At 40.7% G+C, this 15,842-nt stretch overlaps 1 protein-coding gene across 6 annotated transcripts in view; it reads left to right on the forward strand.

Annotated features, from left to right (window-relative positions):
* CFAP54 (cilia and flagella associated protein 54) overlaps positions 1–15,842 on the forward strand; it is a 243,621-nt gene that overhangs the window by 170,313 nt on the left and 57,466 nt on the right. For all 6 annotated transcript variants that reach the window (XR_012905249.2, XM_075933789.2, XM_075933754.2 and 3 more), the window contains 6 exons: positions 1,973–2,155; positions 7,075–7,161; positions 8,394–8,516; positions 10,111–10,164; positions 12,977–13,181; positions 14,703–14,794. Coding sequence is in view for 5 of the 6 variants with exons in the window: in XM_075933789.2 (XP_075789904.2) it covers positions 1,973–2,155; positions 7,075–7,161; positions 8,394–8,516; positions 10,111–10,164; positions 12,977–13,181; positions 14,703–14,794 (744 nt within the window). In the remaining variant the exon portion in view is untranslated. The remainder of the gene's footprint in view (positions 1–1,972; positions 2,156–7,074; positions 7,162–8,393; positions 8,517–10,110; positions 10,165–12,976; positions 13,182–14,702; positions 14,795–15,842) is intronic.

Raw genomic sequence — 15,842 nt, forward strand, 5'->3', positions numbered from 1 at the left:
GTGGGTGCTCCACCACCCATTCTCCTTCCCTCTGCATTGGATTCTGTTGGGGTCTGCATCAGAGAAGAACTGAGGAGCCAGCTGGCCGTGCATGCTCATTACACATTCCAGGCGTCTTGTGCCTGAGCCTCGCACGCGCAGCCAGCCGGGGGTGGGGGCACTGGTACCAAGAATCTCCGACTGGTGGGCACAGCGGCCCTGGTGCACCTAAAGGTGGAGCACCCACAGGGACAACCATCTCGAAGAACTCCAGTTACTGCACAGGGTGAGTAATCTTCCCTTTCCCATTAAACTCTGAAGGAGAAGGGGAGAGAATTAAGCTATGTGTACCACTGCAAAGTTTTGGCAACAAAACTGATGTTGACAAGTTCCCATTCAAGAGATTTACAGGGCAGCATCATGGTCATCAAAATACACATGCTTACTATATCCTATGCCATTGATAAATTTTCAAGGGAAGATGCAGCCTTTAGTAGGGTAGTACTCTAATCAGTGGTCCCTAACTCTAACCCCACCTCCATGGTGTAGCAGCTTAGGAGTCACCTGATTGGAATCGACATGAACAAGCACTTGAAGAAAAAAAAGTTTATCTGTTCCATAAGCGGTGTTCTTCAATATGTGTTATTCATGTCCATGCCAATAACTCCTTCCCCACTGTCGGAGTAGCTGGCAAGAAGGAACAGAGGGAGGGACAGGGTAGGCAGTGGTATATAAAGGTTAATATGGCAGTGCCACTCTACAGGTCTCCATAGTAGACTCTGCAGGAACTGCTAGGGGGGAAAATCTCTGACACTTGTGCACGTGGTGTGTGCGCACCTGATTGGAATGGACGTGAACAACACATCTTGAAGAATATCAGTAACAGAACAAGTCTTTTTGCTTCCCTCACCTTGTAAGATGACTGTCTCAGCTCCTTTATCTTCAGTCTGCACTGCAACATGTCCCACTCATAGCCCTTTTCACACAAGCTTCACAAATATGTCATATTTCTCCCAGTTCTTACAAGTATCTAGCAGCTGGGCAAACTGTCTAGCAGTTGAGAAAACTTCTCTCCCCACACACTGGTAAGATCCAAAATCTCCACAGTAGTCCAAGCAGGAGAGCATTTGGAGTGCTAGACAGCCAGGATCAGCTGAGAAGAAGACATGAGAACATTCCACACTGAGCTAGCCAGCAGGCAATAGAATTTAAAGTTCCCAGGGCTTGCAAAGGGAAAGGGCGTATTGTTGTACCTGGCTGCAGGGCAATGGAGTTCAAAGCATTGACCAGAGTGACTAGTTAAGGGATTGTGGGAAGTTTCCTGGAGGGTAATGAATGTAAAAAAAAAATCCTCTTGTTGTCTGCACCGCATGATTATCCACAGTAAAGGGAGGGAGAAAAGTCCCTCATGGAGGTAGAAGTTTTTTGTCACCGAAACTGGGCATTTTTCATTACTTTTGTCATGTGACAGTGTGAATGATATTGCTGTTTTGTTGCCAAAAGGCAATTTTTGGCAGCAAAAGTTGGTAGTGTAGACCTACCCTTAGAAAATAGAAAAATACTGGATGATGATGTGTTATCTTGTATGTTAATGCAAATGATGAGGAAGAATACAGTGTCTACACTGCTTTGAGAAAGTCACTGAAAGTAAATTAGCAGTAATTTTTAATTTAATTTACCTTTGAATATAATTTACCTGTCCAGACCAACAAACATTCTTTGTGGCTTTTCTGGACTTAGTTTTGCTTTTTTTGCTTTGCTTAGTGTCATCTGATACTCTCTTCTATCCACTTACAGCTAGATTTCTTACTCTGTCAAGGTTCAGACATGAAAACATGAATCATTCCTCTACAATTTTTGCATGGTTTCATTTGGAACCAGATGAAATATAGAAGTTGACTGATTTTCATTTTGAGTGTTGGGAATTGTTCATATTTTTTATGCTTCACAGATGCATATATATTTACAAATATTTCATTTTGATTATTTTCAGACACTGTTTCGACTCTCTATTCCACATCCCACAGCTGATTGTGACTTTGCACAATATGAAATACACAAACTTATTCCTGGCATTGATTTGTTCTCTGATCGCTATAGAGCTGACATCTCCACTGTAGTTGCAAGTCTGAGTTTCCTTATATTTGAATTACATTGTGCAAAGCAAAATCTAATAGTAAGTACTATTGGAAAAATGCATATAAATGAATTGTAAATCATTTAATGGAAAATTGTTATGCTTTATGAGGTGTGTACCCTACATGTTTTGAGAGAGCCTTTGGGTAGATATTCTCAAACTTATGGGCTGCCCCTTGAGGGGCATGAAATGTATTTTGAGGAGGGGAGCATGAGAAGCTTTAGGAGAAAAAATACTGTACACATTTAGAGCTGGGCAGCCAGAGTGGCAGCTACTGGCTGAGCATCTAGCTCTGAAGGCAGCACCACCACTAGCAGCAGTGGAGGATTAATGGTGCTTGCCACCCGTACTTCGGCAGTGCTGCTAATGGTGGTGCTGCCTTCACAGGTAGGTACCCAGTCAGCAGCTACCACATTCTGCTTTACCTTCAGAGCTGTTTGGTTAAAGAACAATGGCTGCTGGCCAGGTGCCTAGGGTGGTGAGCATAAACTTCTACAGTCACAAAAAAGGGGAGCATAATCAAATAAGTTTAAGAGCAGCTTCATTGGGGTCTCTACATTTTGAGTGTGGTCAAGAATATTGATGTATTATTTTATACCATGATGTTAAAAGAAATGTTGATGGAAAATTACAAGGGTCTGTCGGCGAGTGTCTCTCTTACGCTCAAATTTTTTTACTCCCTCTTTGAAAGTGTCAATAGTGAGTAGTGCTAAGCTGAGGCATAGGAGTGCTTTTCACATGAAGCCAGATGCAGAGAGAAACTATGATTTTATCCATTTTAAAAATGGAAATGGCTGCAAAGCTAAACAACTGCTGTGCTTGTGGTGTGTCCTCCTAAGTATCTGCTGCCGTTGACTTTTCTGTCATACATGATATGTCATGTCTGCTAAAAATGCATTGCGTGTTTACTGTTCCTAAGCACTTTGGTGGAAAACATGTAATATATGTAATTTCAAGAGCCACTGTATTCCAAGAGTGAGTGTGCACTTGCAATATTTTCAAAGCATGTTAGAGAGCTTTAATTATAGGTCCAGTTGGCAAGTTACTTTGGTTATCCCCACTTTCATTTTCTCTTCTTTCACTTAAAGATCTGTCTTCATCATTTCCCTCCCATACTGATTATCTTTATTAGAGTCATGTGAGGGACTATTTTTTAAAATCCTGCTTCCATCCTGCCTCACAATACCGACTCCCATTCCCACCTGCTCCCACATTGTTTCTTGCATTGTTATCCCACTCCAACTCCTACACACAAAAGCTTTGGATCCTGCAAATCCTGAAAGTGAGAGAGATTCTCCTATGTTACTTTTTTTTTTTTTTTAAAGGTTAGTATATGGTATTATATATGCAAATGGAATTCAGGCAACTTTTACTGCTAAAAGAAAAAAATAAATCTTGCTTAAACCATGTAAAATAGTTCAACTCCTGTTACAATAAACAGAAAATCTCTTTCTAGCTCTCATTTAAATTTAAGTATTGAAGCCTTTATTTTTTAAAAAAAAACTTGCTTTACATTACTGAAATTGTGTTTATGGCAAACTTTCTAGAAATTTAGTGTTTTTCTGCATATTATCATAGTCTCTTTTTTTTAACCACTCAATCCCACCCACAACAAAGTACATTTTACCTGCTCCCACTATCATGCTACCAGGTTCTACAGGATCTGTGGGAGCATAGTTTTGCTGCAGGGTTCCAGTCTATATCCCTGTCTTTCACCATGTTCCTACCCATATCCAACATTAATTCTGTAATCTCCTACCTACCAGATTGCTTCTTTCTTATCTATTTTAACAAAACACATACACTCACCTGCTTATCTATCTCAGAGAGATGAATGATAAAGAAATATTTCACACATTTCTTTATGCATATTTATAGACATATTGCTTCTGCATCAGGTGGAGTAGTTAGTAGGCCATAGATCAGAGGCACTGCAACAGCAATACTAGTGGGGCCAGAGCTTCATTTCCACAGTACTATCCTGTGCAATCTGTTGTGGGACTGTTTTAGACAACGGACACCGTTAAAGCACATTTAACATGAGGTCAGGTTTAGATATGATAAAATAGCATTTTACAGAATATATTTTTTCAGAAATACTTTGAATTTTCAGAGAAAACATTTAAAGAACAAACTAAGATTCCCCTGAGGAGTTTGTAATACCGACACTGAACTATTAAACTAATTCCATGAGAAACATCAAGTGACATTGTCTAGGGATGTGAAAGGCTAACCAGTTAACTGGTAACCAGTGGGGGTTGGAGCAGCTCCCTGCCTGCCATGGGCAGGGGTCTGCTCGAGTCCCACAGGAGGCCCACTGCAGACAGGGGCTGCTCTTTGCAGGAGCAGCTCCTGCCTGTGATGGGCCTGGATGCCCCATAGGCAGGGGCTGCTTTGGCATTTGTAGCAGCCTCTGTTCATGACAGGCATGGGCATCTCGTAGGCATGGGCTATTCTGGTGGGAACTGGGAGTTGGGAGCCAGCGGCCGCCCCAGCTCTATCAGCCCCACCAAGCAGTCCTGTTTAACCTAACATTTAACCAGTTAACTGACTAACCAGGATTTTACATCCTTAACATTGACCAAAAACAAACAAACAAACAAAACTAAAAACTCTAAGCCAAAGTAATACCGTGTAGCTTATTTACATTTTCCAAGCTGAGAGGAAATTAAAAAGGAAACAAACAGCATTACTGGTGAACAGAAAAGATTATAAACAGATTATAAAAGTTCTTTCAATTTTAATAACCAAATACATTATTACAGGTTGGACCTCTCTTGTCTGGCATCCTTGGGACCTGACTGGTCCCGAATGATGGAATTTACTGGACCAGAGGAGGTCTTCTGCTACCAGCTCCCCAGGCCACCTTCCCTCCCTGGACTGCCCTGGCCCCAGCCCTGCTCTCAGGGCTGCCTCATCCCTGGCCCTGGCCTTACTACCAGGGCTGCGGCAGCTGCTGTATCTCTGGCCCAGGCCCCACTACCACAGCTGCCACAACTGCCAGATTTCCTGCACTGCTGCTGGGGCTTCTGTGGCCTCTGATGTACTACCAGGACTCCAGCACCAGTCCCAGCCCCATCGGGCTCTGAGCCACCAGCCCACTTGCCACGGGGGCTCCCAGCCAGGACTGCCTAGTCCAGGAACACTCGTGCTCCTGCTGGATCATGGATGTTTGCTGGATGCTGGTTTTTGGACATCCAGCCTGTAGCAAGGAAATTTGTTGTTTTTTTTATAAAATATATGATGTTCAGATATTTTAATCTCTTAAATAGTGAACAACATTTATTGCAGGACTGGGTCTTAATATATTATGTTTTTTTGTGTGAGTTACATTAGAGCACCAGTCAAATTGAAATTAATGGGACTAGTTGGATAGTTAAATATTTATCACTCTAGCCAATTAACCCGTCATAATACGGGGTTTTCAGGTCTCTCCTCCACGTTGAGCTTCTCTCCTGAGCTCTCTCGCTCCGTCTCTCTCTCTCTCTCTCTCCTCCTCCTCCTAGTGCTTCCCTCTCTCTCTCAGCTCTCCTCCTCCTTCTTCCTCTCTCTCCATCTCTTTCTTTCTCTTCTTCTCCTCCTCCTGCCTCTCACTCTCTCTCCACTCTCCTCTGTCTCCGTCGGGGATGGATGAGCAGGGCGGGTAGCACCCTGGGATCTGCATGCGCCCGGGTAAGTCCGGCTCCTCTCCAGCCGATTCCCTCCCCCCGCCAGCCAGTTCCTCCTCCTGATTTCCCTCGGCCAGCCTCACTGCCCCCGACTCCCACCCCCGACCAGCTTTGCTTCCCACCGGCTGCCCCTCCCCCGTTCTCTCCTGGCCAGCTACTGCTGCCTCTGACCCCCCCCATCCCCCAGTTTTGCTTCCCCCCGCTCCTCTCCCGGCTGGTCTCTCCCCCCTCCCTCCCCCCATCAAGGGTGTCCGTTATTTTTTACACCCTACCCCAATAATGTACACGGCCAGGGGGCGGGGCTGTGTACGTCACCGCCCCACCTCCTTTCCCCTCCCGCCGTGGCGATTGGCTGAGTGCTGCGCCGCTCAGCTGGGCCGCAGCGAGGGAGCAAGTGGTGTAAGCTTCCCTGCGGTGGCCCAGCTGAGCGTGCAGCACTCAACCAAGTGCCATGGCAGGAGAGAAAGGCGGAGCGGTGATGTACACGGCGCCGGTGCTGCAGTGGTGCTGCATGGGGAGCGCGGACCCCAAACGGCCACTTGCCACTGCTTGCTCCCCTGCCAGGGCCCAGCTGAGCGGCGCAGAACTCAGCCGAGCGCCAAGCGGGAGGCAAGAGCGCCCACCAGAGGCAAGTCTCTAATACTACAGTGTTACAGACTCACAGACGTTGGGCTATTATATATATGATGAGTAAAAATTGTAGGATCAAGCATTTTGGTTTCTTAGTTTTGTGTAATAAAATAATTTAGATCAAAAGAAAAATTTACTGTTGGAATAAATAGGTGTGACTCAATTGAGTCTTGTCTAGATTTAGTTTGTTTTATAATCTAAATAGTTTAATTAGAAAATAATTATATTTGACTAGATGTTTCATTCTTTATAATGTTATAAGCATACTTTTATCCTTTTCATTATTGATTTGGAAAATTTTTGGCATCAGAGAGCAGACTCTGATATATTCTCTGTATACCAACTGCTCCTCAGCTAAGAGGACAGTTTTGAGGAAACTTTCAGTTCTGTTGGATAGATCAGAGGAAAGACAATGTTTTAAGAATGGTAAGATTGGCTTTAGCCATTTAAAGAATTTTGTAAAGTATTCAAGTCTTCATAAAATGCATAAGAACGAGTTCTGAATAAGATATTGAGCCAGTACGGCAGTGGAAGTACTAGCATTGTAAATTAGGGTACTTTTGTGGGTTTTCTTTAACGTACAGTCTTTGCAGTACTGTATTTCTTCTTGAAAAACTTTCTGGCTTCTATGTCTAGAACACTTAACATTTTTGTCTGCAGGTATTGCCATTGTTCGCATTGTACCAATATTTTGTTTCTGAAATTTGTCGTGACCCAGTTAAATGTATTGAAGGAAGAATCCTCAAGGTAATATAACAAATTTTGAGCTGCTACAACATACTACATTTTTAATTCACTTTTAGTTTAATTTTATTGCAAGATGTAATGGATTTACTGTTGCTTGGGATATAACAGTGTGCCATGAACTATAAAATAAATACTTTATACGTGAGTTCCTGCTCACTATTTACTTCTTTTACAGAGCATCTTGATGGAGTGAGAGTTCTTTGTTTTTGAAAGCACCATTATTTTTTGTTATTGTCTTTAGCAATCCGGACTCCTAGGATAGTTAAAATATGAATTAACATTTTCCCTGCTGGGTCTGGCCTACATCTTTGGCAAACATTTATTTTTCTCTCTCCTACTCTTTTAAATTTTTTTTAAGTATTGAGTATAAGTGAATGTGGCTGTCCTTATTCAATTCCTTACTTACTGTCAATACCAGTAATGTCATTGAGAATACTGTCACAGCTTTTGAGATAGATTAGTCACTTTCTTTGACTCCCTGTGAAGTTTTTTGATATCACAAAAGTATCCTGGAAAAGCTCTGCCACGTTCAAGGAACGTGTCAGTTTTTCTGAAGAAAATGTTGGAAAAGTGGGCGCGTTTTGTCGGCATCCCTGTAAACCTCGTTTTACGAGGAAGAAGGGATGTTCTAAAAGAGGGGTTTTTCCCACGGGTTTTTGGCCTGGGTAGATGGGCCAAATTTCAGAAAAGCCTCTTTTGGAAGTAAATTGGAAAAAGATACACAATTTGCGTACTGCAAATTGCGTTTCTTTTTCCAATTTATCTTTGTAGTGTAGACATAGCCTTAGTGTGACTGCGTTTTTAAAATTAATGTAATTTGTAAGTGAAAGCTAAATTGTTCTAAGGTTTGGATGTTTCAAGGAAATGATGAGGATTATGGGCAAGGTTTGAGTACATTGATTTGGATAAAATAGGAAATGACTTTAATTATAACTATAAAGTTCCAGCCAAACCTAAACCCTTACTGAAATTTTCTTCCATTATAGAAAAGTTTATCTATTTTATTTTTGTTACATGAGATCTGCGGCTTTCGGGTTTTATTTATTCAGTGCAAGATACACAAAATTGCAGTTAGCAGAGAATATTCTCCATCCATTTGTATGTGTTTTAGAGGGTCAAACTTTGGGTCAAAACTATTTGACAGTTTCTGTTTTAATATATTTTATTGTAAGTAAAAGGAATGACTAAGAAAAATCACTAAATCTAAATCTCAGTTTCTTATTTCTTTAAAGTTTAAAGTACTTACAGATTTAGGATTTTTTGCGGAAGCCTTCCACGAACTTTGTCTGCTCAATCACGGCAAAAAAATTCCCTGGAAAGTACCTGCAGGCTACAGACTTATTGGGAAAATTATGGTAAACTATGCATGCTTTTGAGTTACATTTTCATCCTCATATGCCACAAAACTATAACACTTGGTTTGCCTTCATAGAATTATGAGGATCCAAAACCTTTGCAAGCAGTACAGTTATTACTAATTCCTGAAAAATCCTACTGTTCCAGCATCATTCAGTAAGCAATTTAGGTGGCATGAACTGAATGAGGGAGAGAACCACTAATTGAACAGTGAAGACAAACAAATTTTGAATACCTTCCTAGTTCTCTGTGCCATCATGCTTATACAATCAATAAAACAGCAGTCTTGCAGGACAAATAGTATGTGATGATGTAGTTTAAGACTATCAGTGAAATCCTAGGTTTATTTCTGTCTATGGCAAACTTTCCATTGAGTGCCATGACTTCACTATTTTTATAATGCATATGCACAAAAGGACATACATCCTTAACTTGGACATCTCCTAATCTTGAAACATTTTATTTTTCAACCTTAACATAATTATTATCCACAATATTAACCATTGCTGGTATCCAAAACAATGGTTTCATAACCTGATTAATTTTGTTTTTGTCATTTGAGTATTAAAATAACCCATGCTAGGTTAAAAATAAAATAACACATTAAAATATCTTTTCATTTCTCAAATTCTTTAATTGCCTTCAGTTAACATTATCTCTCCCTTTTAATATTTGGTTACTATTTTTGGTTTTGCATTGTAGGAGAAGCTCGTGGCCTTTTTAAAAAGGCTACTGTCATTTTGGAATGCAGTCAGCCTGGAAATATGAATACAAAATTGCATTACATATTAAATGTGGCCCCAAGTTCCATGAAATGTTTATAGTATTACAGTTACATGGGCCTCTTTTAAAATATTTTCTTATTCCCCTAGTTGGGTGAAAGGCTCACACATGACTGAGACTGAGTGTGGGGAAATAGTGAAAGTAACTACACAGACAGTGACTTCATATGCCCCGAAGGCTAGATTCTGATTTCTATTCCACCACTGTTATTGAGAATAGAATCAGGGCTAAGGGAAACTGAATACAGAGAAGCTGACAAAATATCAAAAACACAAATAAAATAAATGAGAGAAAAACATGTCCCTTTTCCCCATTTTAATCTGTAGTAATGTTAGTTTTTATATGAAACATTACTTAAATGAAAAGTGTTTAGAAAGAAGAGTGATCTTATTTAAAATTGCCAATGTATTTTTCAAACAAATGCCATAGGAAAATACTTCATGGGTTAAAAGGCTGAAGGTTTTGCAAGAGTAAAATACCTGTATGCAAGAGTAAGATATTGGTATTGTTTCCTGGACAGAGTGAATATATTGCACTTTCAGTACATTGGAGCTTTAAAGGACACAAGTGCTGTTAATGATATTTTCTTTGGCCCCAATATGGTAACCATAACTATTCAGAGTAGCATTTAAGCATGTTCTTCAGCCATAGTGAAGGCAATAGCTCTTTAATACATGTTTAAATGCATTTCTGAATGGAGGATGACATGAAAACTTAGCATGTGACTCTGTACCACTACACTGGTTTCTCCCAAATTCCTTATAAAGTATTCCTTGTAAAGTATCATTCATTGTAACATTTTAATTACAGCCTTTTCAGAAATTCAATTCATCAAAATCCCTCTTGATGAACACAAACTTACAGGTAAGAATACAACTTCATGTCTCATGAAATAAAAATATTTATGTAGAGCATGATAGCTGTAAGAATCGATAAGAATTATATGAACTAGAGAATGTACCTAAGGACCTATGCTGCTTAGGCAACCTTGTATTGTGTATTATGCCTCTGCAATGTTTACGTTTATTATTATTTATTATTATTATTTTATATTTTTAATCATATTCTTTAGCACTTCATAAACATTAAAATTCACAACAGGCCTCTTTGGCTAGAGGTTAGTACTATTATTACCAGTTTATCAAATAAGAAAACTAACAGAGAAATTGGACATTATCAAAACAGAAGAATAGCCACAGGATCACCATAGTTCTATGAGTGCGTCTACACTGCACCGTTATTCTCGAATAACAATGATAGTGTCTACATAGCAATTGCGCTATTTTGAAAGAAAATCAAAATAACTGACGGCTTTTTCCGACGTTTGTAAACCTCATCGCACAAGGAATAATGCCTCTTCCGAAATAGCTATTTCAGATGAGGGTGTGTGTGTTGAGGCGGTACAGGGAGTTTTTTTTTAAATAAGGACCCTCAAGGAAATCCCACAGGTGCCCTGCTGGCCACTCCATCCACACTCCTCAGGACTCTATAGTTCCTCTTCCTCTGCAGCTTGTGGCAGGAAGCTGGCCCTCACAGCCTCCAGCCACACTGCAGCTGCCACTGCACAACATCTTACCAACATGGCAGACCCTAAAGCCCCCCCAAGAGCCTCCTGCCTATCCCAGGGAGCATTCTGATGGCTTCCAAGAGCTTGCCAGGTGCTACACGAGGCGTGCGCAGTCCTGGTCTAGAGCGGAGATCCTGGCCCTCATTGAGATGTGGGGCAAAGAGGAAAACCTCCAGGATCTCTGCTGCAGATGGCACAAAGCCAACATCTATGGCCAGATGGCCGATAGCCTGGCCACCAAGGGCCACACTAGGAACAGGTCCAGAGTAAGGTCAAGGAGCTGTGCCAGGCCTACTCAAGGGTGAGGTAGGGCAGCTCCCGCTCTGGGGAAGAACCCCACTTTTGAAGACTTAACCACATACTGGGAGGTGGTGCAGTCCTTCCCCACTTTGGTGGTGGACTTAGTGCTGGAGATGCCCATCATCGCCTACCTGGGGGTCACAGCTGGGGATGAGGAGGAGCAGGAGAAGAAGGTGGAGGAAAAGGACCTCGACGCGGCCAGCTCCACACGCAGTGGTGGAGAGACACGTGGCTGGAGATGCTGTAGCAGGGATGCAACATGTGCGCAACTGTGCAGGCTCTCCTCACCCACCCAAAGCCAGCTCTTGCTCCTACCCCAGTCCCAGTTCCCTGTCCTCCCGCCCTCCCATGCCAGTCCCTGCCTCCACCCATGCCTGATCCTGCTCAGGCCCCCCTTCTGCCTATCCCCTAGCCTCCCCAGACGCCCCACCCCCAAGGTCACTGAGGTCCCCACACATGAGGTGGAAGAAGTACCTCTCCCAGCCCAGCCCTGAGCCTCTCCTCCCTCTGTTCTCCCCTCTTTTCCCCCTTTCAGCTCCCTCCTCCCTCCCAGGTTCTCATCCCCCCTCCTTCTTATTCTGAGGTTCTCTCCCAGTCCCTCCTCAGTTACTTCTACCCCAAATAAATCACAACACAGTTCTGTTTTTATAAACCAAATAATTTTTTATTGTTTCTGCAGGGGTGAGAGGTGGAGGGGGGACAAGTGGGGTTACTGGAGGAAAGGCAGGGAGGGGCAAGGCACAGGGAGGGACAGGCCCTAGTGGGGAGGCCCTAGGGACAGTGTCACTAGGGTCCTTATGAGAAACTCTCCCTCAGGGCCTCATGGATGTGCATCCCTGCGTGATGAAACTATGTATTCACCTCCTAGTCTGGAAAATCTTCTGTTGATACTAAAACTTAATACATTATACAGAAGTGCTGATTAAATGTTTATGGCAGGGATCACCAGATGGTGCTATTACATAAAATTTTATACATTATTTGGAATATTATGAATACTTTTAGTACTAGAAGTTATCAATATCAAAACTGATTAACTCAGTTCTAAGATAGAGTCTCAACAATTCTGTGAGCATTTTTCTGCTTTGGTCAAGTAACATCTGTATGTGTCAGATTTCCTGTCTAAAAAAATTGTGATAATACTTATCTCTTCAGAGGGCCGATATATAAAATTTAACATTTATGAAGTGCTAAAATTATTATTTATTATTATTCTTATTTATTAGTAGTAGTAGTAGTAGTAGTAATATTAGGGCAGTATTTACAGAGAATACAGTAGAAAATACAAAGTTGTGAGGCAAGTACATAATATTGTTAATTTTGTGATGCAGATTTTTTCATTTTTGTTTTTTTGTTTGGGGGAGCAAATAACATGAGCATACTTCTGCCTTAATCTCTTTAATAAGAATCAAGTCTTGGAGCAGAGTTGGTTTTTTAGATGAGATTACCGACATAGTGGTTTACCTGCATACTATTTGCGACCGCCTTTGTTCAAGGACTCCTGTATACTTTGTAAATAACACAAATTACTCTAAGAAAATATTTAGACTTCCTGTCGCTGACTTTCTTCTCCAGTGAGAAACTCAGCTCCCAGGCCCAGAAATATGTGACAATTTGGCAGAAAGACACGTTAGGGAAAGAAAACAGTTCCTCCATGGTGACAAATATTAGCTAATATGAGTCATATATATTTGTATTTTCATGAATGTCATTAATAGAAGTGGAGTACACATTTCTGTTATTGAATTCAAATATGGTATTTAGCATGTAATTGCATATTAATTCCAAATATTAACTTTGCCCTTGTAGGTTCTAGAAGACACATTTAATTTGAGTCTACCTCCAGCTGTGGTTTCAATGTGTGATGAGCAAATCATGAATAAATTAACTTTGGCCAAAATGCATTTCATCATTTGTCTTTCGGCAACAATAAATAGCATTCCTGAAAAAGTGATGAAAACAATCTATTCTGTGGATGCCAGCTCTAAAAAGCCAAGCAAAATCATGGAATCAAGTAATTATAATTGTCACTGAAAAGTTTTATCATAATTTGATTTTCTTCTCTAGTTTGTTTCATGTATGAGTTTATCATTTTTAACATTTGTGTTTACATTACACTGATGCATTTAAAACAATATTAATATCATGTATTGTTGAAAATCTAAATGTTTATTTTTATTTTAGAAAGCTTGAACATAATTTTTCAATTTTTGATAAAATGTTTGTTAAAATTAAAAGTTTAATTTTATTTAGAGTTGCCTTTCATTCTTACTTGTTTTCATGCATACATTATTGTTGACGGAGCTTATGGCTTTTTGTGCTTTGTACTGTTTTAATATTTCCTGATCACTTTGTTCCAAATGAATACCTATTTTTTCATGCTGGGAGATGAATGACTGGCTTTCTCTGATTTTTTTTTTGTAGTAAATTACGCACCAGAAGATACTCTGAATCATGATGTGATCACCTAAATTTTTCCTTTCATAGTCAGGATACTTCATTTATTACTATTAATTATACATTGTGGAAGCTCCCAAAATATGAGCCCTTTCCAAATATCTTACATTATAAAAAGTTGAAGACAGAGAAGGAGATACAGGAACAAACAAAATGACTGAAAGATATTTTGTTTGTTCTAAAGGTTGTTGGAATTAGTTTGTCAAATATAAGCAATGCCTAACTGTTCTATTCTTCCTCATTGATAGCTACAGACTCAGTTCTTTTCTTCATGGGCTAATTATTGTGGGACAGGCAGGCTATGTCTACACTCGCAACTTCTTGTGCAAGTATGGCCGTTATTGCACAAGAATCCGCAGAGCGTCCACACTGCCCGACCGCTCTTACGCAAGGAAATTTACAGTATGGTGTGGTAAGAGAGGGCTTCTTGCACAAGAGCTACGCTCTTTTTTAACAGGTGTAAGCCCTCTTGAGCAGGAGCTCTTGCACAAGAGGGCAGTGTGGATGCTCAGCAGGGATTTCTTGTGCAAGAAAGCCCTATGGCTAAAATAGCCATCAGAGCTTTCTTGCCCAAGAGAGCGTCCACACTGCTATGGGTGCTCTTGTGCAAAAGCACAACTCACACATGGCAGTGTGGACATTTTCTTGCGCAAGACTTCTTGCACAAGAACCCTTGCGCAAGATGTTCTTGCGCAAGAAGCCGCCAGTGTAGACATAGCCCAGGTGTTTCCATATTTCCCCCCAAAAAACCCTCCAACATCTAAATTGAGAGCCCTGTTATTTCTGCAGCTGAGATGTGTAAAGTGTTAAAAGTTTGACATGGTGATAGAACAAATGTAAAAAAGTAAAATGTTTGAGGAAAAAAATCTTGATTAGTTCATGAATATTCACTGAACAGAAAAATAATATTGATTCTTGAAATTATTGAAGATTATTTGATCTCCTCTGCTCCTTTGAAATGTGAAACTTTTCTTGGGATTAAACTGCTATCCTTTGCTTTGAAAATTATTGAATCCTTATCTGTAACTGTGATATAAGGATGGGATTAAGATGATATCCTTTTGCTTTTATTTTCCAGTTAATACAGAAGTGGCAGGACACCAGGAACAAAGCACCATTACTGTACAACTGGTCGGATGTAAAGAAGAATTAAATATGGCTATGCTAAAGGTAATTTTGTTGTTTAGGAAACTAAGCTTAGGGAACGGTACACTGTTCTTCAAATGATGTGTGTCCTATGTAGCTGAAATTGGTGCTACTGGAGAGTAGATGATGTAGGGGAACTGGAAATGAGTTAAAGAACTTTTGCTTTATAGGTTACTGGTTCTAATGTGACCTAGCTATTAATGACCACAAGGGCACATCTACATTGTCGGGAAGATCAACACTGCGGTGGTTGATCTTCCAGCATTCAGTTTAGTGGTTGTAGTGGAGACATGCTAATTTAAATGCTGAGGGTGTCCATGTTGAGGCTGGTACTCCTTGCTGTGACTTAATGTATGTAATTCCAGCTACATAAATAACGTACCTGTAGTCTCAGAGGGGTAGTCATGTTAGTCTGTAACTTAAAAAAAATCTTAAAAAACACTGAGTGGTCCTGTAGCACCTTAGAAACTAACAAAAAATATAGATAGCATCATGAGCTTTCATGGGTTTTGGACGTACATTAAGGTGAGCTATGGTGCTTTCCTCCCTACGGGAGGTTCATGGGAGAAATGCTCTTCTCAACTTCCCTTAATCCTTGAGGAGTAAAACAATTACTATAATAAGATTCACTTGATTCCTTGAGGAGTAAGGGAAATTGACAGGAGTGTTTCTTCCATCAAATTTCCTCAGTGAGTACAGCACCCTAGCTCGGCTTAAGGTACATTAACTCTAGCTATGTTATTTACATACCTGGAATTGCATACCTTAAGCTGACCTTCCCTCATAGTATTGACCTGCCCTTAGTGTACACTCATGGCTATTGAGTGTACACAATTGCATGAGTTTGTTAGTTTCTGTCAAGTTTGTGTTAGACAGATGTCCATATCATGAAAAACACTGTTACAAGTGAATCTTATAGGGTATGTCTACACTATCCTCCTAATTCGAACTAGGAGGGTAATGTAGGCATACCGCACTTGCAAATGAAGCCCGGGATTTGAATTTCCCGGGCTTCATTTGCATAAGCCGGGCGCCGCCATTTTAAAATCCCGGCTAGTTCGAACCCCGTGCC

This window comes from Pelodiscus sinensis, chromosome 1, assembly GCF_052426305.1.
Source record: "Pelodiscus sinensis isolate ZL-2025 chromosome 1, ASM5242630v1, whole genome shotgun sequence".
Classification (NCBI taxonomy): domain Eukaryota; kingdom Metazoa; phylum Chordata; order Testudines; family Trionychidae; genus Pelodiscus; species Pelodiscus sinensis.